The sequence below is a fragment of the Saccharomyces cerevisiae genome, chromosome III, assembly GCF_000146045.2.
Source record: "Saccharomyces cerevisiae S288C chromosome III, complete sequence".
Taxonomy (NCBI): domain Eukaryota; kingdom Fungi; phylum Ascomycota; class Saccharomycetes; order Saccharomycetales; family Saccharomycetaceae; genus Saccharomyces; species Saccharomyces cerevisiae.
The window spans coordinates 295404-316620 of NC_001135.5; the positions used below are offsets into that span (position 1 = coordinate 295404).

At 37.8% G+C, this 21217-nt stretch overlaps 10 protein-coding genes and 1 non-coding gene across 11 annotated transcripts, besides 3 other annotated features; 5 read left to right on the forward strand and 6 right to left on the reverse strand.

Moving 5' to 3' along the window:
* The first annotated feature begins 80 nt into the window (after window positions 1-80).
* YNCC0014W lies at window positions 81-153 on the forward strand. Its single transcript has one exon. It is a non-coding gene; the product is annotated as a tRNA-Thr (tRNA).
* A 401-nt stretch (window positions 154-554) lies between these two features.
* Window positions 555-787: a long terminal repeat (Ty1 LTR).
* An 858-nt stretch (window positions 788-1645) lies between these two features.
* Window positions 1646-3202, reverse strand: GIT1 (Git1p; the record flags this gene model as incomplete). Its single annotated transcript, NM_001178805.1, has 1 exon — window positions 1646-3202. The coding sequence occupies one exon, from the start codon at window positions 3200-3202 to the stop codon at window positions 1646-1648; it is 1557 nt and encodes a 518-aa protein (NP_010022.1).
* Window positions 3203-5428: 2226 nt separating this feature from the next.
* On the reverse strand, window positions 5429-5896 carry YCR099C (uncharacterized protein; the record flags this gene model as incomplete). Its single annotated transcript, NM_001178806.1, has 1 exon — window positions 5429-5896. The coding sequence occupies one exon, from the start codon at window positions 5894-5896 to the stop codon at window positions 5429-5431; it is 468 nt and encodes a 155-aa protein (NP_010023.1).
* On the reverse strand, window positions 5868-6818 carry EMA35 (Ema35p; the record flags this gene model as incomplete). Its single annotated transcript, NM_001178807.1, has 1 exon — window positions 5868-6818. The coding sequence occupies one exon, from the start codon at window positions 6816-6818 to the stop codon at window positions 5868-5870; it is 951 nt and encodes a 316-aa protein (NP_010024.1).
* A 260-nt stretch (window positions 6819-7078) lies between these two features.
* Window positions 7079-7627, reverse strand: YCR101C (uncharacterized protein; the record flags this gene model as incomplete). The annotated part of the gene is made up of 1 exon (NM_001178808.1): window positions 7079-7627. One exon carries the CDS (start codon window positions 7625-7627, stop codon window positions 7079-7081), a length of 549 nt encoding a protein of 182 aa, NP_010025.1.
* Window positions 7628-8957: 1330 nt separating this feature from the next.
* YCR102C (uncharacterized protein) lies at window positions 8958-10064 on the reverse strand (the record flags this gene model as incomplete). The annotated part of the gene is made up of 1 exon (NM_001178809.1): window positions 8958-10064. One exon carries the CDS (start codon window positions 10062-10064, stop codon window positions 8958-8960), a length of 1107 nt encoding a protein of 368 aa, NP_010026.1.
* Window positions 10065-12397: 2333 nt separating this feature from the next.
* Window positions 12398-12772, forward strand: PAU3 (seripauperin PAU3; the record flags this gene model as incomplete). Its single annotated transcript, NM_001178811.1, has 1 exon — window positions 12398-12772. One exon carries the CDS (start codon window positions 12398-12400, stop codon window positions 12770-12772), a length of 375 nt encoding a protein of 124 aa, NP_010029.1.
* An 894-nt stretch (window positions 12773-13666) lies between these two features.
* Window positions 13667-14752, forward strand: ADH7 (NADP-dependent alcohol dehydrogenase; the record flags this gene model as incomplete). Its single annotated transcript, NM_001178812.1, has 1 exon — window positions 13667-14752. The coding sequence occupies one exon, from the start codon at window positions 13667-13669 to the stop codon at window positions 14750-14752; it is 1086 nt and encodes a 361-aa protein (NP_010030.1).
* An 802-nt stretch (window positions 14753-15554) lies between these two features.
* On the forward strand, window positions 15555-18053 carry RDS1 (Rds1p; the record flags this gene model as incomplete). Its single annotated transcript, NM_001178813.1, has 1 exon — window positions 15555-18053. The coding sequence occupies one exon, from the start codon at window positions 15555-15557 to the stop codon at window positions 18051-18053; it is 2499 nt and encodes an 832-aa protein (NP_010031.1).
* Window positions 18054-18486: 433 nt separating this feature from the next.
* Window positions 18487-19578, forward strand: AAD3 (putative aryl-alcohol dehydrogenase; the record flags this gene model as incomplete). The annotated part of the gene is made up of 1 exon (NM_001178814.1): window positions 18487-19578. One exon carries the CDS (start codon window positions 18487-18489, stop codon window positions 19576-19578), a length of 1092 nt encoding a protein of 363 aa, NP_010032.1.
* Window positions 19579-20379: 801 nt separating this feature from the next.
* Window positions 20380-21217: a telomere (TEL03R; Telomeric region on the right arm of Chromosome III; composed of an X element core sequence, X element combinatorial repeats, and a short terminal stretch of telomeric repeats).
* Window positions 20404-20476: an origin of replication (ARS319; Highly-active subtelomeric autonomously replicating sequence; initiates replication in ~90% of cell cycles).
* Window positions 20594-20785, reverse strand: YCR108C (uncharacterized protein; the record flags this gene model as incomplete). The annotated part of the gene is made up of 1 exon (NM_001184543.1): window positions 20594-20785. The coding sequence occupies one exon, from the start codon at window positions 20783-20785 to the stop codon at window positions 20594-20596; it is 192 nt and encodes a 63-aa protein (NP_878059.1).

Consider the following 21217-nt stretch of genomic DNA (forward strand, 5'->3'; position numbering starts at 1 on the left):
GGTCATTCTAGGTCATTCTACCAATTTTATTTGAGACCAGGTTTATTCAACCGGTAACATAGAAATATTCATACAATTAAGCTTCTATGGCCAAGTTGGTAAGGCGCCACACTAGTAATGTGGAGATCATCGGTTCAAATCCGATTGGAAGCATTTTTTATCACGTTATTCGGTGACACCCAGGTTGCCGCCGCGTTCGCGTCCATCGTCATCTGAAAAATAATGAATATTAATGGACCTTGTGCCCCATAAAGGTTCCATGTTCCATAAGTCTTCAATAATACTTTTGTATATTAAATTTACCGTTATTCGGAGATCTCTTACGGCTTATGATTTTCTTTACATTCCAGGCCGCCTTTTGATGACATTCAGTGCGTCACGACGCGAATAGGGCTTTGAAAGCCTTAATGTGGAGTAAATAAATATATGAATGCAATAAGTAAACATAAGACGAGTTCTTCTATATCCGGTGTACCTAATAATATAGATTTTGCCAACAATGGAATCTCATTACCCATCCCAAGATAAAATATTGATCAAGGCATGGGCCACCAACATAGGAATACGCAAAATAGGATTGATATTTTTACATATTATATTATCTTTCTTCTTCTGTCTCAAATATAGCTCTTCTCCTATTTAAAAAATTATCAATTCTTGAATCTCAACTTCCATTAAATTTGATGATTGTTTCCCAATATCGATGTCATCTTTTTACACTGTAAATTATAATTTACTAGGAACATGAATACTGATCAATGGATGATAGTTGATTCTTATTGCAATAAAAAGTACTTTCTAAGACGCTAGGACTTCTAAACACAGATATTATGAAAATGCCAAAAAATACAGAATATTTTCCTTCTTTTCACTATAACAAGTAGTAAGAAATTAAGCAATATGGTAATTTGAGCTTATCAGATAAAAGATCCTGGTAGTCTTGCAAAGGTGTGAGTACTTTTGATGAAACTAAGTTTCAGCGCAGCTATTTCAATTTTGGAACCTTTAAAGAAAGTTTAATCGAAACATTGAACGATCCAAAGCACAACTTTGTAGCGGGAAGTCACAAACAAATATAAAAAGTGTTAATAAACTGCCATCCTATGTTAGAATTGTGAAACTTTTTGGACTAATAAAAGGTTTTCAACATGGTGTTCCAAAGCACTTATTTCTAGGTTAGCTATGGTAACGAGTTTTAACGTAATCAAAACAATATACAATTCAAGATCTGTATCATTTACACTAACACACCCCATTTTAATAGAGCTGAGTACTTCCTACATTTCTTTTGCATATGATATCGCCACTGCATCATTTCTGTAGTCGTAAAATTTCCTTCTCATTAAGACACCGAAAATAGCTAAGGATTATAACAAAACAAACAAATGCTCAAACAAAACTTTTAGTAAATCTTTTGAAATGTAAAAGTTACTTAGAATAACTAAAAAAAAAATATTACGCTATACCATATATTTCCATTCCCAATTTTATCGTTTTATAATAATATTCAGTTTCAAGAACAATGAATATATTTCAAACATTACATGCACTCTTGGGAGTAAGCTGCATCATAATAAATTAAAATTAACGCTTTAGAAAAAGAAATTTTGAGGTTAAAGGATGGAGGAAGAAATCGATACCAATTTCAACTTTGATCGACCTGTCTGACTGAAATTATTTCTGCGTTTTTCTTACTACAATTAGTACCATTCTCTTCAACTTCAATAGTTCTAACCATTGATTCTTCATCTGTCTCATCAAATCCCATCTTACCAGTCCAGCCATTGGATACCAAATAGTTGTGAAATTCAACGTCTTGCTTCATTAAATCGCTTTCAAGAGAATGTGGAACAAAGAAATATGTAATAATGATACCAATAAGACCACAAATTGCAGCAATAATAAAAGTCCATCTTGCACCCAAATTATCCCTAATGGGTTGGAAACATTCGACGCCTACTACAGAACCGATTTTACCAGTCACAGCAGATAAACCATAGAAAACACCTCTAACAGCGGTTGCTGACGCTTCACTACTAATAACACCAAGCATATCACCTGGTCCAGCATTACCTAACATATTCATGAATGCGTAGAAGATAATAAACAAGGGGGTGATTTTTTTCAATTGGTCGTACGCACATCCAATGATTAGACCAAAGATGATGTACCCAGAGAAACCAAACATCAACGTATATTTACGACCAATACGATCGGACAGATAAGCACCAATTGGTACACCCAGTACAGCTAAAACTCCCAACAGTAAGTTCCACTCTGCCACTTTTACTAAATCATTTTGGTCCTTGATAACGGAACTGATAATTGTTGAACTGAAAATACCATTTGGGAAGGTAACAAAATCATACATAAACCATGTACCACATGTACCAAGTAACCTTTTCCAATAAAATTTCAATGCTAGGAAATATGGTATATTTCTCTTGATTCTACCTTTTTCATAGACTTCTGTAGTAGCAGTCTTCCATCTAAAATAGAACACACTCAATGGCCAGAAGCACCCTATTGCAAAAACAGTCCTCCAGATCGCCTCTAAATGTTTTGTTCCTGAACAGATTTTGTAGACGATTAAAAAGATGATCGTAGCAAATGGACCACCGAAGGCTAGTGGCAAATTTGTCACCATAACCAGGATACCACCTCTTTTGGTAGTGGTATATTCATTAGCAGACTCATTAGCACTTAATGTACTGGTAGGATATTCTGCACCAACACCAATACCTACCAAACCTCTCATAACTGTTAACATCCAAAACATGCCAGGTACAGTAGTACCGTGAGAGGCAGCACACAGAGCACTACCAATAACCAAGATAGCAGTGGCCACAAGGATACAAGATTTTCTACTATAATAATCAGCAGCGATACCCATAAAGAATTGGCCAAAAATAATACCAACTAGGGCTGCGTTGGAAACTCTAGTCGACACTTTTGAGCTATAGTTTTTCTTACCGTACTCCATAACAAAAACCTTGTTTAGCATACTCATTGAACCATTTACGTAACCATCACTTATCAGAGCAAAACCGGACGCAATGATTGTAACTATGTTTTTCCATTTATCTTTCTTTGAGGTTTCAGTACGGGTTGCACGCCTCTCGGCATCATATTTTATTATTCTAGGATTAGTGTTCTCGTTCACTTCCTTCTCATTTACCGATGTGATATCTTTGTCTTCCATTTTTTATCCTATTCTATTTTTTTGATTATAAGCAAAAAGATCAACTCACGTCTGCGGCTGGTTGACTAGTCACAAGAAACAGATAATAAATACTGTAACGAACATCTGCTACAACTACATTCATCGGGGTTTATATATTCACGAGTTTCCTACTTCATCCAGACACATTCTGGATGTCTTCCAGCAGATGTCCCTCATCAAAGAATTAAGATAGCCAGATTGAAAAACTAGGTTAACCAGAGAACTAAGTTAACTAATGTTGGAAAATAATCCTACGATACAGTGGACGGAATGCCCATATGCCTATATAATCAATCCATGCTAAGGTGGGGGTCCAGTAAGGAAATTCATGAATATGAAGATAAATGTGGCACCAAACGGCAACGCGGAAGACCGTAGGATCCAATCATATAACCCCTATTATTCTAACATCATTGCTGTTGGGTACAACATTCTACGCCGCTATTACTACGTGCTGCTTCTTTTGATTCTCTGCTTTCTTTACCGTCATGCACGTGCGCCGCGAAAAGTATTAATCATGCGGACACTCTGGCATTTAGGGGATACTGTCAAAAAGACTATGCTCAATACTGTCATATTCATATGCACGTTCTTTTTTTAATTTATCTTGGCAAAACGTGGGGCTGGAACTTTTGAAACGCACTGCAACATCTGTGGCTGTACAGTCAAGAAAAGTAAGTACTCATCGTCATGCTCTAATGTGTATATGGTATTTGTGGTGCAGACACCATTAGAAGTATAGTTCACGAAATGATGACACGATAGCATGTGCTTTTCGACGGCTGATAACCTTGTATTCTCTTATTTTTGTATTCTTTTCGTAAGCGGCATTTGTTTGCAGAACCTTATCGCAGATATCGATAAACATTTGTTGACAATTCTTTTTCGCTCCCCTTCTTTTTGTTTATCTTCGTTATATTCAATAGTCTACATACACTAACCGTTGAATTGTTGCAAACAAATACTAATAAAAATCTATATATAGTAAATTGAAGATGTACTGATCAGTCTATCATTGTTTAGTGCACCCAGACTCGAATCTTAAATACCACTTTACACACCTACTAAATTTTGTCCTCACAAAATGAAGACAGGATTCAAAACCGATTAATAGTAGCAGAAACTAAAAAAGTACGAATATTAGTAAAATTCATGTTCTTGAATCGAGCTACTATCTTTGTCGGGAGGGTAAACGATTATAACTCAAAATGACTGGAACTGGTGATTATTAATTTTTACGTTTCCTGTGCCAATAAGCGGAAGATAAGAGGATAGAAGAAAAGAAAGGCGGCACTTGGCGAACTACAATGGCGATTATATTCATGGCGATTATATTCATACAAAGGTAATGGAGGCCTCGGATAATGGACAATATTGAGAAAATCCTTATGCTTACTTCTCTTAATAAAAAATAGACACAGCCATTTATTATGCGTAAAAAAGATTACCCACTTGTCTTCGATGCGTGCTGCTGCCAATCAACCTTTTGAGCGGAACTTCGAGCTCGCAATGCGTCTGGAATGTTGCTAGAGACAGTCTTGGTTATCTGTGACATGTGTTTCGTTCAGGCGTGTGAGCATCTTCTTGTTCGATTTCAAAATTACCGCCTTGACTCGTGAAACTGGATAATTCGTTGGCGTTTTCATATAAGTCGTCTGATGGCGAAAACTTTTCCTTTACTTAGCATACAGCAAATATCCCCATTTGACGGATTTTTGAAAAATGAGCCCGCTAACCCAGAATGAACTGCATTACCAAGCATTTATGTAAACGTTCCGCCACCATCTTTGGTAAGGTATACTATTATGTTCTGGATTTAAGGTTGATTCACAATTTTTCATCACCAAAATCTGGTGGCATGCCTAGTTGTCTGGTTTCAGGCAATTTAGCCATCATAGAAAAGCATCCTCTGTCTTGAGTTGAGAAAATGTTACTCATAGAGCCAAACAAATAAACCCTGGAATTAAAATATAGTTTAAACACAACTTCATATTACACTGTAAATACATATCACAATAATAAATTAACGAAATAGTAAGACCTTATGTTTCTATATGACATCAGTCCCGAATAGTGTCAATTTTTTGTCGTCAGTGTCGAACATTTTTACTGTTTATTCATCATATCGTGAGGTATGTAGGCATCTTCTATTGACTTAAGCATGATAAAAGATTCACCCAAAACTGTATCGAAATATTGATAAAATTAAATTTCAAAGTCAAACTTGTTTTCAATGGTTGCTATTTTCTTACCATTCGAGCTCTCCCTCAGGATTTTTTCACATGGAATGTTCATGGCCTCAATTTCCATGGGCTTTTTGCATTTATCTCCTTTAATTAATTGTAATGGCTCTAATGATACAGTTTCGCCATTAGCTTTGTCACATATATCGGAAAGGGCAATCTGATCATAATCTGGTATACAGTCACCCTTTGCATCTCTAACAAATTCAGAAGAGCATTCGTAGTCGGATTCAGTACAACTGTCACAAGGTATTTCATGCAAAATCATATCTTTGAATGTCCTTTTTACCAAACAACGGGCGTCCTGTTTCCTCCTTTTATACATGTATTTGGCGCCATTAAGGCATTTCCCATCTGCCAAATTCCAGTCTTCGAAATCTTCCTCTTCACACGTTTTATAGTCAAAATGCAGCAGAAAAATCGATCGCATACAGGACACTTCTTGCAATATATGAGATGTTGGTGTTGTTTCCTTCTTGACTAGCCGTAGTAATGAGATGTCCGCTTAAAATAAATTTTGAGCCTGATCCATCTGGCGTTGTATTAATCAACTCTAATGGATGGATATAAAATAAAGCGTCAACAAGCTCATATTGATTCCATGTTCTACCTTGGTCCAAGGAAAAATAAAGTTTGGATTGTACATCACCATCTTTATATGAAGGAGACGGGATATATACAATAATATTTCCCAGATCACCAGTAGCATATAATCCAGAAGAATTATGGGCCACCCTCCATGTTAGACCACCGTCTCTAGAAATGAAAGTTTTTCGGTCCTTCCGATCGAATTCATTGTCATCGCCAACAGAACCTGTCATTAATATGATCCCAGCAGAAGGATTTGAAAGTTTTAGATTGTAAAAATAACCCTGAAGTGAACATCTCTCAGGCCTAGTGATATCACAGCCGAACGAATCGGCATTTTCTTCATCAACAACTTTCAAATTTGACCATGTGAGGCCGTTATCAACGGATATTTTGGTTTCTCCTCCGGCTATATTTTCAGTATAGTTTACTTGGTGATTAGAATAGTCAATGGAAGGATGAAACGATCCAAATATTGTCCCTTTCAAGAAATCAGGAAAAGTGAGCCTAAAATTTCCAAACTGATGGTTTGGTGTCCATTCAACAGGTGAGAATTTCAACCCTTGCGAATCTGATATGAAAATCTCTGAGAGATCTGGATCAGCATTTTCCTCATTTGTGATTTCTGTCGATATAAGAAGGATGATCCTTCCGATAGAATCTTCACGAATTTTAATCACTTTGACGTGCCGTAATTGAGTAGGCAGCTGTGCCTTTTGAAAAGTAGATGCATCATTGGATATCCAGATGTCCGTAGATGACATCTCGTTATGCCCGTCATCTTGCGTTAAAACGACCACATATGACTTCAATATCTTGTATTGAGTAACAATCTTATCTTTAAATTCATCAAAATCTTTAAACGTTTTGCCTCCATCACTACTGAAAGCCAACTGTGTGTAGGTAGCAGTTAAGCGATATTCTTCATCGTATTCACGGTTAGAGAACAAACAGAGTATCGAAGTATCATTACCAGTAAAGTCAGAATCCTTGCTAGACTTAATGAAATGACAGCTTTAAGTTGTTATATCGTCGTCTTTTTTCTTTTCCAAGGAAGGTTTAATTTTAAAAAAGGATTCCCATCATTGCTCAAGTAAATTTCACTTGGGTCATATAAAACGTCTGCGTCTATCATATAGCTATAGCAATTCGCAATAAGAAGTTCTTTGTTTCTAGGATGAGTAGTTATAAAACAGTCGCCATCTAAATATTCTTCTGATGAGGGTATAGTTAAAGCCCTCCATGACTCCCCACGGTCGTCGGTAATGTAGAATTTGGGTGATTCACATATAAAAGCGAAACCTCTTTCCTGTCCATGGAAAGGATCAACAGTAAATCTGAAAATGCGCTCTTCAATTTCTTTGACCGTTTCCCAATTTTCTCCAGCGTCGAAACTTATCCATACAACCCCCCAACCATCTAATCTGATAGAAGTGTTGGAATCATCAAAACTCACTAGATTAAATGATGTTTCTATAGGAGCCTCCGTTACTTTTGGGACAAATTTCTCTGCATTGAGTAGCGGAAGTAGTATAATTACCCAAAGAGTATATATGGCATGAAGTAATATCATAATTGAGGATCTCTTACCTTTTCTTAGTTCAAAGTTTTTTTTCAAAGCTCGGAACTTTATGCTACAATTCAATGACTAAAAAAAAGGTAGCGGATAATCTTTTGGTTGCAAATTGGCGGCATTTAAATATATTTTGGGTTGCAAGTATTCTAAAAATATTCTCATAATATTCTAAAAATATCCAGTCTAGGTAATTGCAATTATTTTGAGTCCGGTGACTTTGAGTTGACCATGTTCACTTCCTGTACAGCCATCAAGGTAACGTGTTTACCATCTAATGGAGAAAACCAAGAGATAAGACTAGAAACCTAGTTAGGATACTTGGATTTGCTAATGTCGCCAGTAGTACGATAATACCATAAAGATACGCTGTTGAACCTGATTTGTATATTTAAAGAATGGGAATCTTTAAGGGATCATAGTCTAGAATGGTATTCTGCAGAATAGATTTTAAATGGTGAAAACTTTCCCTCACTATGTCCAATTGATGCTTTTTAGGATGACGTTAGAATTTTATTCTGGTGAAGGCACTTTTAATATGAAGATTCGTTGAAGTATCAATAACCTTTTATTGGCATACCCTTACCTAACTGGTCTCTCTCACCTCGTGATGTTACGAACGCCACGATTATTCTCAAACTAGGTAAAGATTTTTTCTTCAAAATTAGTGGGAAAGACTCGACAGACCCGCTTACCAGGTATTCTTTCTAAACAATAGGGTTTACCAGTACCCCTGAAAATGATAATGCCCATGTGCGGCTGATCGCGTTAACTACGTATGCAGTTGAATCAAAGCCATACCACAGAAAATGGTACAAGAGCCCACTGGATAGAATAGTGCTGGCTATCAAACCAATATTTTCTTTCCAGCTCTTGGGGGACCTCTACTGCGTTATATCGTAGTTTCCATTCAGCCTGCTTATCGCCTTAGGAAAAGGGAATGTAAGAGGCAGAAAAGTGCGGCGCAATCGTTCGGACAGCGAGCCGCTATTATAGGTAAGAATTCTTAAAGAGCTTCGCCGGATATTATTACAGTGTATTAAATTTCGCCAAGTCTTTGCCAATGGAAATAGGTGCATAATTTTATGTGCTTGGTACATATGAGTTCAATAGATATGTAGTAGTTGGATAGTAGATAGTAAGGATATATAATCATGGAAGGGTGACGCACAACAAATCACATAATGAGTTATGATTTTCACTGTTCTCATCTGTTTCCCCTACAAGGCGTGATCAATAACAAACAATTTCATTAAAAAAAAAAAAACCAAGTCACTCTAACATACGTAATAACTGTGTATACAAAAGAAAAATAATATCTGTTCGTCATCTAGTTTAATACGGCAACTAGTTTTTCACCAGAGTTCTTACCGATTTTAATGTCTTCCAGGATACGAGGAACATCGTAAAGCCCGTTCTTATAGACCCTTGCTGGAATATGGTGAATTTGCCCATCACTAATCTTTGGATTGATGAACTTGACGAATTCGGTGGCAGCTCTCCTGGCTTCTGGGTCAGCAGGGAAAGTAATGCCACCAAATGGTACTTCATGGCCGCCTATTGAATACAGTCTTGTTCTGTCAATAGTGACATTTTGCCTCCTATTCTCCTTTTTGACGTTTTCTTCTGTCAAATTAGTTAATTCGACAACGGTAGCATCCTGTTTATCGGCCGCACATTTGTACACTTGTTGAAGCGTATTTTGATTCGCGACACAGTCGACTAAATACGAGATATTGTTGTACTTGTGTTTAATTTGTTCTACCACGTCAATATCATGGTAATCAAATAGTTGATCAGCACCATATTCTTTCAACAGTTTTTCGTGTTTCCGAGAAGCCACAACAATGATCTTGGTGAAGCCATTCAATTTATTGGCTAATTGGATGAGCGACTGACCTACTGCAGTTGCACCGCCCCATAATAAGATGGGGCCGTTTCTTTGTGGGGTTGATGGCTCCCACTTCAGGTTCAAGCCCAAGTTATAGGTCAACACCAAGCCAGCTGTGGTCAGTGACACTGGGATAGTGGCTGCCCCTTCCAAAGACCTGACAGGGCCGGCAGGTAGAACATCTTCACCCAAAAATTTGAGTTCATTGGGTGATTTGTAGGCAACCACAGTTGAAATAGCAGAATATTCAGCAAAAGCACCATTGGAAGGAAACCTTACGGAAGATCCGTGAATGAACCCATAAATATAATCACCAATAGAAAAGTCTTTAGGATCGACGGCTGGGCCCAATTTGACAATTTGGCCGGCAGCGTCACATCCCAGAATAGATCCTTGAGGCCCGACCTTGTAGTCAATGTGTGCCCAATCAGTCGGGTTACCAGCAACAGCGAGTGTCTTAATCAATACGAATCCTTCTTCCAATTCAGGAATGGGAACGCCCTCTTTGACAACCGCTTTACCGTCTTCAATGACGACAGCCTTCATGGTTTCTGGAATTGCAACTTGCCTGTTTGTAGGTTATATGTAATTGTCGTTGATAATCTGTATTCAGCTTGCCATTTTATAGAATATGGTTAGAAGGATCTTAAGCTAGATAAAGAAAAAGAAAAAAATAGAAAAAAGCCTGCCCGCTTTATAAGAACTTTTCTCAATATCTGTTGAGGAACACTTAGTAATATTGTCTATCATGGTTGCTTTATTCTTGGTGATATTACTCTCTGGGATTCGATGTGTTCTCATCATCTGAAGGGTTTCCTATGTGTTGAAAGCCTATCCCACTAGACGGAGCCGCGCGCCAGCCGGGCGGATCCGAGACATCTTAGTCAGCTGAGACAAGAAAGGCACAGCTCTCGGACAGGAACTGCTGTCATATGAAAACCTAAAAATGTTTCCTGGAAATTCCATGACTGCGCAAAGTTTGATACGTTTATTGTTCTTCTCTACTACCGCACTTTCTATCTCGGAAACCTTTCAACTGAATGAACTATTGTTAATTGTATGGCGTGTGGCCTTGCTATTTCAGCAAATTTAGAGTAAAGTAAACTCCGTCGGACCAGTATAGTAACGAAACAAGCCATTGATTCTGCAGCATATTGCGACCAAAACCTGGAAATTGGTGGCTATGAGTTTTAATTTATAATTATATGAAGACAAAGCTTGGAATGCTGAGTACTTTTTCTTCAATGCTGCTCACTGCCCAGAAGCGTTCAGAACAACTCTACTGGAGCCATTCTGCTTGAAGGAGGATAAAAATGCCAAGATCAAGTCTTTTAAAGACTCTATCCCTTTTCATCGGAAAAGCACTACAAGTTTATTCTACAGAAGTGGACAAACTGTGGAACTTGATCCATACTGAGTAAGTATGGAAGACTGTTAACTTGGAGGATTTTTCTCTGCTTTCTAAAGAAGGTTCACTGCTTTACACTCACCTAGGTTCTCATGAGTATTGCTAGCTAGTGCGAGTTTGATCTATACTTCACAGACTTTTAACACCCCGTTCTTTAAGTTTTCCCTGATTATCAAGCGGATTTCCAATTCTTATTCCCCACTATCGCACCTTTCTTATCTGAATTGTATTTTTGAGTGGCCTAACTGTAATCTTTTATTTTGTTTTCTAATTATTGAAGGCGGTTTCTCGAAACATTTCACGATTTCCAAAATTCAAGAATTGAAATTATGAACATAGAAGACAAAATGCCTTTTTTATCAACTATTATGAATTCTCTAGAAAGTGGTTGCAAAGGAAATAAATATGTATTTGCTGAGAGGAAAAGTTTGGAAGAACAAAAAGTATTTCTTTGATGGAGCTGATTATCAAGCATTCTTTACGGGGAGCTTTCGAAATTTTTTATATTCAAGGACATTTATGTTGTGTGGGTTATTAAACGTGGGACTTTGGAAATACATCCAAGAAGCACAATTGAGCTCTAACGATGAACCGTTACCATAAAGATAGAGACATTTCTTTTGACTTAGAAGCTACATGGAGTACCAACTATTAATACACCTCTCCTAGAGAACATTTTTAAAATAGAATAAAATAAAGTAGCGCTCTCAACTACCCTTACACTTTTTTCCTTCATATCTGGCTAGAAAAGAGGGATTACATCTCGGAATCAAAGTTTTAATACTGCTACTACGAACTGGTTACAATTCTATTTTTATCATACACGATACTTTGAACATCAACTTCTCTCAATACCATCCGCCTTCAGCGGCTACAATTACGTAATTGCACCAAGGCATTCGCCGAGAGTTTACATATTTGCAGACCCTAACAGTATACGACTCCCAACACACGTTTAATGTTGTACGAATTCAAGAGATGGAAATATTTCTTCCGCGGAAGCCGTTTAAAGCAGACTGAATTTAGGCTTAGACAATAAGCTTCTGAACGAGGGTCCAAATCTAAAATTCGGATATTCTTTTTGACCGAAAGCGGAAACTTCACAGGCGCGCGTAAAAGGGTTTTTCAAGGCACCCCGGCACCCCTATAATTGGCATTCCCACATTCTGCGCATACGAATACACATGAGTGCCATAAAACAATACTCCACATACGAAACCTATGAAAGATGTATGATTCGTTCAGAAACAAGAGCATCTCCATAGAGATAATGAGATTGTGTGAAAGATGAGATATGGAGGATATGTGAGGTGCTAAATGAGCGTCTGTTAACGAATCGTTTAAGTAGTGATGACAGATGGAGGAACGGGTATAAATAGAGCTGCTTCAACTATATGCCTTTGAGGTATGCGCTTTCATTTCACTATTTCTTGTTAAGATTACATCAGCACTAACAAACAAAACAAATACAATGGTCAAATTAACTTCAATCGCTGCTGGTGTTGCCGCCATCGCTGCCGGTATTGCCGCTGCCCCAGCCACTACCACTCTATCTCCATCTGACGAAAGGGTCAACTTGGTCGAATTGGGTGTTTACGTCTCCGATATCAGAGCTCATTTGGCTCAATACTACTTGTTTCAAGCAGCTCATCCAACTGAGACCTACCCAGTTGAGATTGCTGAAGCTGTTTTCAACTATGGTGACTTCACCACTATGTTGACTGGTATTCCAGCTGAACAAGTCACCAGAGTCATCACTGGTGTCCCATGGTACTCCACTAGATTGAGACCAGCCATCTCCAGTGCTCTATCTAAGGACGGTATCTACACTGCTATTCCAAAATAGAGACATGCCTTTACTAATGAACTTCCATAGACATTGAAAAATAACGAAAGAATAAAAAAAAAATCTTTTTTTTTTTTTGATATAAATACAGTTGACTATATAAACATATATCAATACTATAAGCCTATATTTGATCAAGACGACATTATTTAGGTGCATCAACAACGGAAAAGAAACTTTCTTCTAGGCTATCCTTCTGGGGAAGCAGTTGAAAGTGCTATCCAGTATTATTGCATATATTCTTAATGAGTAGTGCTGAAGTTTGATACGTTTGGCTCTGTTGCTTTTATTTCTCCCACGAAAATAAATTGATTTCTTTATTTTTCAGTGTGTTGGCCCGGAGTTGTTTACACACATGTCTCTTTTTGGATTAATGCTGTAGATCAGGGACTATGCGAGCGACAAGTCAGAGTAACCATATTGAATTTTCGTCTCCTGTTATACGAATATTTGCATTTCTGTGCCTACTTATGTGTGTATATGTTTTTATTAGTCAGAAAATGGAGTAAGTGTTAAAGTAAGGATAGTGTTAAGGAGGTAATAACTAAAGATTTGTAGGATAAGGCGGTGTTATTTGTTGCAATTTTCTCAGGGGTGGAGTGGAAATGGTTTGATTCAATTATCAGTTAAGCAAGGAAGAGTTGAAGGGCGAACATTTGCAATAATCCCAATGTCATTTAATGCGGGTCGGCTGAGACGCTCAATATTCGGCCGAAAAGTATCATTCGGCCGCATAATAAAATGGAATAGAAGATAAAGCAGATGTCACTAATTGAGCACCAAAACTCTGAGTAGAAATTATATAAAGAAGCACGAACATGACCTGCTTTAGATGTTGCTTGATATTATTGAAATAAAAAAAAACATAGAACCACTGAAAAATACAAAAAAAAAATGCTTTACCCAGAAAAATTTCAGGGCATCGGTATTTCCAACGCAAAGGATTGGAAGCATCCTAAATTAGTGAGTTTTGACCCAAAACCCTTTGGCGATCATGACGTTGATGTTGAAATTGAAGCCTGTGGTATCTGCGGATCTGATTTTCATATAGCCGTTGGTAATTGGGGTCCAGTCCCAGAAAATCAAATCCTTGGACATGAAATAATTGGCCGCGTGGTGAAGGTTGGATCCAAGTGCCACACTGGGGTAAAAATCGGTGACCGTGTTGGTGTTGGTGCCCAAGCCTTGGCGTGTTTTGAGTGTGAACGTTGCAAAAGTGACAACGAGCAATACTGTACCAATGACCACGTTTTGACTATGTGGACTCCTTACAAGGACGGCTACATTTCACAAGGAGGCTTTGCCTCCCACGTGAGGCTTCATGAACACTTTGCTATTCAAATACCAGAAAATATTCCAAGTCCGCTAGCCGCTCCATTATTGTGTGGTGGTATTACAGTTTTCTCTCCACTACTAAGAAATGGCTGTGGTCCAGGTAAGAGGGTAGGTATTGTTGGCATCGGTGGTATTGGGCATATGGGGATTCTGTTGGCTAAAGCTATGGGAGCCGAGGTTTATGCGTTTTCGCGAGGCCACTCCAAGCGGGAGGATTCTATGAAACTCGGTGCTGATCACTATATTGCTATGTTGGAGGATAAAGGCTGGACAGAACAATACTCTAACGCTTTGGACCTTCTTGTCGTTTGCTCATCATCTTTGTCGAAAGTTAATTTTGACAGTATCGTTAAGATTATGAAGATTGGAGGCTCCATCGTTTCAATTGCTGCTCCTGAAGTTAATGAAAAGCTTGTTTTAAAACCGTTGGGCCTAATGGGAGTATCAATCTCAAGCAGTGCTATCGGATCTAGGAAGGAAATCGAACAACTATTGAAATTAGTTTCCGAAAAGAATGTCAAAATATGGGTGGAAAAACTTCCGATCAGCGAAGAAGGCGTCAGCCATGCCTTTACAAGGATGGAAAGCGGAGACGTCAAATACAGATTTACTTTGGTCGATTATGATAAGAAATTCCATAAATAGTCTATATACGTAATATTTTTCAGAATCTCTTAAAATGCATGTCAAATCTCGGAATTTATCATGACCCATTACATAACAAGAGAAAAGTGGTTTGCATTGTATGTATACCTTAAACCAATTCTTCGGTAGTCACATGACCTATATATAGGGACATTCATTTCTTGAATAGGATATTTCTTAAACTTAAGGGAAATTTTGATGAAAATTTAGAATCTCTCGACAACAGTGCAGAGCAGTAAGTTTTATTCAATACGAAATGTGTGCAGGGTTTTACCCATTCATGTCGAGTACGTCTACATTTGTTCTGCGATTTAACTTAATACTTAGCCTACTCATATGTATCGAAGCCAAACTATTAAATCTGAAAACTGAATACCCATTAAGTAGGTACATTAATGCAATTTTCGTCCGAAAGGTAGAGTGTTAATCATGCTTTTACTTCGAAATCTAGAGTCCGAGCATGTCTGATGAGGTCCTCTTAAAGCACTTCAATTTTAAAAGAGAAGAGCGCAAATTTTTACAAAGAATGCCTATATTAATATACTGTGCTATCTAAGAGGATGGTTCAATGGTTTGAAATGAGTTGAAAAATAAAGATTTACATAGTAGCGTGTATTCTTCACATTTTTGCATTCGGTAGATTTTCTACTCAAGACCCGTGCAGATCACTATTACACTCATTATTACAAGTCATTGAGAACGAAATTTTGACATCATTACTAATAATGTTACTCATTAATACTTTATTAATGTAAGCGGTAGATAAACAAATGAACATGAAATTGGCTGCTGAAATGCTCTGATGGATTCGATTACAGTAAAAAAACCTCGGTTAAGATTGGTTTGCCTGCAATGCAAAAAGATCAAACGGAAATGTGATAAACTGCGGCCTGCTTGCTCGCGATGCCAACAAAATTCATTACAGTGTGAATATGAAGAGAGAACAGATTTATCTGCCAATGTTGCAGCAAACGACTCTGATGGATTCAATTCCTCTCATAAGCTCAATTTCGAACAGCAACCTGTACTTGAAAGGACTGGGCTTAGATATTCCTTACAAGTGCCTGAAGGTGTCGTTAATGCTACGCTGTCGATATGGAACGCCGAAGATATGCTAGTTATAGTAGGATTAGTTACATTTCTGGATTATCCTTTTGCTGCGCATAGTCTGGCGCAACATGACCAGTATATCAGGGCACTTTGTGCTTCGTTGTACGGCATGGCGCTTGTTGACTTTAGCAATTATGCTAATGGTATTCCTTGTGAAGACACATCAAGAAGTATACTAGGACCATTGTCATTCATAGAAAAGGCCATTTTTAGACGGATAGAACATAGTAAGCAATTTCGAGTTCAGTCTGCCGCCTTAGGGTTATTATACAATGCATTTTCAATGGAAGAAGAAAACTTCTCGACTCTTCTACCGTCACTCATCGCTGAAGTGGAAGACGTGTTGATGCAAAAAAAAGACTGTGAAATACTTTTGAGGTGTTTCTATCAAAATATTTATCCCTTCTATCCTTTTATGGACATTTCACTCTTTGAGAGCGATCTCACTAGTTTGCTTTTACAAGACGACAATAATCGTTGGAAAATTAGTACTGAAGTTAAAAATGTGCGCAAAAAAATAGAAACTTTGTCATTACTTACAATAGTAATGGCCATGGCCTTGATGCATTCAAAATTGGATGCAAATCTTCTTTCAATGGTAAAAGAAAATGCCTCCGAAAGTGCCAGGAAACTTTCTCTTTTATGTCATAAACTATTATGCCTCCTGGATGTATTTCGCTATCCAAATGAGAACACTTTTACTTGCCTTTTATATTTCTACGTTTCAGAGCATTTAGATCCCGAGAGTCCCGATTGTGTACTGAGCCCCACTAACTTGCTTACTCTGCACCATCTTTTAAATTTGTCCATGACCTTAGGTCTTCAATATGAGCCTTCGAAGTACAAACGTTTCAAAGATCCAGAAGTGATAAGGCAGAGACGGATATTATGGTTAGGAGTTCAGTCATTACTTTTTCAAATTTCTCTTGCTGAAGGTGATGCTGGTAAATCAAATAGTGAATATATGGAGGCATATTTAACAGACTTCGAAGAATATATTGAAGCTTCCTCAGAGTATGAAAAAAGTTCTGCGAGTGAATCGAACGTGCAAATGAATGATATTGTTTGGAATAAGTACAAATTTCACGTCATTTTGAGTAAACTAATGTCTGATTGCACTTCAGTTATACAACATCCGCAGCTTTTCCACATTTTAGGAAATATTAAAAGATCTGAAGATTTTATGGCTGAGAACTTTCCTACAAGTTCGATTTACCAACCCCTTCATGAAAAGGAACCAAATGCGATCAAAGTTGGCAAAAGTACGGTTCTCGATGTCATGGATATTCAAAAAACTGAAATATTTCTTACAAATATTGTGGGAAGTATGTGTTTTTTAAACATTTTTGATGTCCTATCGTTACATTTTGAAAAAAAATGTGTTATGCACTGGGAAGAATATGAAAAGAACTATCATTTCCTTACTTTGAAAAGTTTCAATGCATACTTAAAGCTAGCAGGGTTGATATCTGATTATCTCGAGAATAAGTTTCAAGGGAACATTTTAGAGAGTCGCGGTTATATCATAGATAAACAAATATGTTTTATGCTTGTAAGGATCTGGATGTTCCAATGTCGTATTTTGTTAAGGTTTTCATACAAGCAAGAAAGTCAGAAAAAATTGGCCTCTTCCAGTATATCCACTAACGATAATGAAAAAGAAGATGAAATGATTGTCATTTTAGAAAGACTTATTAAACACATTCGTAACCAAATGGCACATTTAGTGGATCTAGCAAAGGGAAAACTTCAAGATAGTTACTTTGGTGCTTACCAAACTGTTCCCATGTTTAGATACGTTGTGTATTTGATCGATGTTGGCGGCTTAGTATCTGTGACAAATGGGTTTTGGGATAAGATTTCCAGTGATGGTGAAATACCGCCAAAAGTACAACAAGCCGTGAGATTGAAATGGGGATTGGACTGCAATAATTCGAGAAGAATCAAACAAAAGTTAATAAGCAGCCAGAGTTTGCAGAGTTTCAATCAAGTTCTGTTGTGCCAGATGGAGGATGCAGTTCTCTCCAGTTCCTTCGCAATAAAAGCCAATACCGCTATGTCCCAAAACACGGCTGAAGAATTTTTCAATATCAGCGAAGAAGAGGCTTTAAATCAACTATTGGAAAACAACAATTTTGATGCCTTCTGGGATTTATTAGGTGAAAATCTGAGCGATATGCCTTCTTTGTGAGAATACGGATATTTGGAAAGGCTAAAAAAAAAAAAACAAGCCAAAAACAAGAAACACTGTTATCCTCCACGTTTTTTCCACTGTTTTAAGACTCGACAAGACGGAAAGATTCCTCACATTTCGCAGTGTTTCTTTTAACCTGCTCGTCAATTTGAAAAAATGAGCATGGTTAGGCAGGCGGAATGTAATAGGTGCGGTGCGTATAAATAAGTATCTCGGCCGTTCCTCTATTGCGCTCGGCCGAGATGTCCTACATGCATAAAATAGATTAAAAAAAGGGATCACGATACTCAAATATGCATATAATAACAACAACACACTTTGCGGTAAATAGAAGGATAATATCGTAATCTTTTGCTGGTTTCGATGATGACTTGAAAAAATTCAATTACTCTTTCGATCATCTAGAAGAAGCATATCCATCGTGCTTAAAATGATTGGGTCCGCGTCCGACTCATCTAGCAAGTTAGGACGCCTCCGATTTCTTTCTGAAACTGCCGCTATTAAAGTATCCCCGTTAATCCTAGGAGAAGTCTCATACGATGGAGCACGTTCGGATTTTCTCAAATCAATGAACAAGAATCGAGCTTTTGAATTGCTTGATACTTTTTACGAGGCAGGTGGAAATTTCATTGATGCCGCAAACAACTGCCAAAACGAGCAATCAGAAGAATGGATTGGTGAATGGATACAGTCCAGAAGGTTACGTGATCAAATTGTCATTGCAACCAAGTTTATAAAAAGCGATAAAAAGTATAAAGCAGGTGAAAGTAACACTGCCAACTACTGTGGTAATCACAAGCGTAGTTTACATGTGAGTGTGAGGGATTCTCTCCGCAAATTGCAAACTGATTGGATTGATATACTTTACGTTCACTGGTGGGATTATATGAGTTCAATCGAAGAATTTATGGATAGTTTGCATATTCTGGTCCAGCAGGGCAAGGTCCTCTATTTGGGTGTATCTGATACACCTGCTTGGGTTGTTTCTGCGGCAAACTACTACGCTACATCTTATGGTAAAACTCCCTTTAGTATCTACCAAGGTAAATGGAACGTGTTGAACAGAGATTTTGAGCGTGATATTATTCCAATGGCTAGGCATTTCGGTATGGCCCTCGCCCCATGGGATGTCATGGGAGGTGGAAGATTTCAGAGTAAAAAAGCAATGGAGGAACGGAGGAAGAATGGAGAGGGTATTCGTTCTTTCGTTGGCGCCTCCGAACAAACAGATGCAGAAATCAAGATTAGTGAAGCATTGGCCAAGATTGCTGAGGAACATGGCACTGAGTCTGTTACTGCTATTGCTATTGCCTATGTTCGCTCTAAGGCGAAAAATTTTTTTCCGTCGGTTGAAGGAGGAAAAATTGAGGATCTCAAAGAGAACATTAAGGCTCTCAGTATCGATCTAACGCCAGACAATATAAAATACTTAGAAAGTATAGTTCCTTTTGACATCGGATTTCCTAATAATTTTATCGTGTTAAATTCCTTGACTCAAAAATATGGTACGAATAATGTTTAGATAATTTTTCAGTAATCAACTACGCAAGTAAAGCAGTAAATACGTTACTGCTGGTATTAATGTCATGTATTGAGGCAATGATGCTATGCTCTTAACGACATGTAGCTTACAAAACGTTCCTATGGTTTTACTGCATGGTATTTACAAATTAGATAGCAGTTCCATCCGCCCTTGACATATTATTATTCAGACAAGGTGTATATGAGCATAAATATGTATATATGCACATGAGGTTTGTATTAACCTTGCAACTGTACCAAAATACAATCTTCTTTGCTGCTATTTAACGGCGTATGTGCAGTTCATAAATGCGTGTTCTGTATAGTACATCCGCGCACATTCTTCCTAGCGGAAGACATATTAACGTAGCCCGTACGCCCTGGTTAAGACTTGGTATAGTTCCAATAATTGGAATATTACTGCATAGTGGTCCAATAGCAGGATTTAGCATAAACATGATAATATTTAGAGATGCTTTCATCCCTCTGACGAAGGTGGTAGAGAACAAGAAAATGAATAACATTATATCATATTCCTATATATATATATATATATATATATATATCATATAACGGTGGAAAATCCCGGCGATATTACAGATAAACATTACACCCGCATGAATGTGAGCCACTACTATATTATAACTTAGTGAATAAAGAGTGTTACAATAGTGAGGTGCATATTATTCTAATGTAAGGTCTGTATAAGTACGAAATATTCTGAAGTGGCATCCAGTCAAGCAAATGGTAATATTAAGGAACTTTTAAGTTAATGACGTCATGGTAGTGCTCGTACTTCAAGTCAAAGTGTTTATGTATTATGGTTGAAGAATAGAATATTTTTATGTTTAGGTGATTTTAGTGGTGATTTTTCTGTAATATTGACATAAGTGTATATAAATTAAGTGGTTAGTATACGGTGAAAAAGAGGTATAACGTATGTATTAAGGGAATTTATACGATATTTGGGCCCGCCGAATGAGATATAGATATTAAAATGTGGATAATCGTGGGCTTTATGGGTAAATGGCACAGGGTATAGACCGCTGAGGCAAGTGCCGTGCATAATGATGTGGGTGCATTTGGTACTGATTTAGTGAGAATGGGCCATGGATTGGAGTGTGAGAGTAGGGTAACTTGAGAGTGGTATATACTGTAGCATCCGTGTGCGTATGCCCCATCAATATAAGTGAAGGTGAGTATGGCATGTGGTGGTGGTATAGAGTGGTAGGGTAAGTATGTATGTATTATTTACGATCATTTGTTAACGTTTCAATATGGTGGGTGAACAACAGTACAGTGAGTAGGACATGGTGGATGGTAGGGTAATAGTAGGGTAAGTGGTGGTGGAGTTGGATATGGGTAATTGGAGGGTAACGGTTATGATGGGCGGTGGATGGTGGTAGTAAGTAGAGAGATGGATGGTGGTTGGGAGTGGTATGGTTGAGTGGGGCAGGGTAACGAGTGGGGAGGTAGGGTAATGTGAGGGTAGGTTTGGAGACAGGTAAAATCAGGGTTAGAATAGGGTAGTGTTAGGGTAGTGTGTGGGTGTGGGTGTGTGGGTGTGGTGTGTGGGTGTGGTGTGTGTGGGTGTGGTGTGTGGGTGTGGGTGTGTGGGTGTGGTGGGTGTGGTGTGTGTG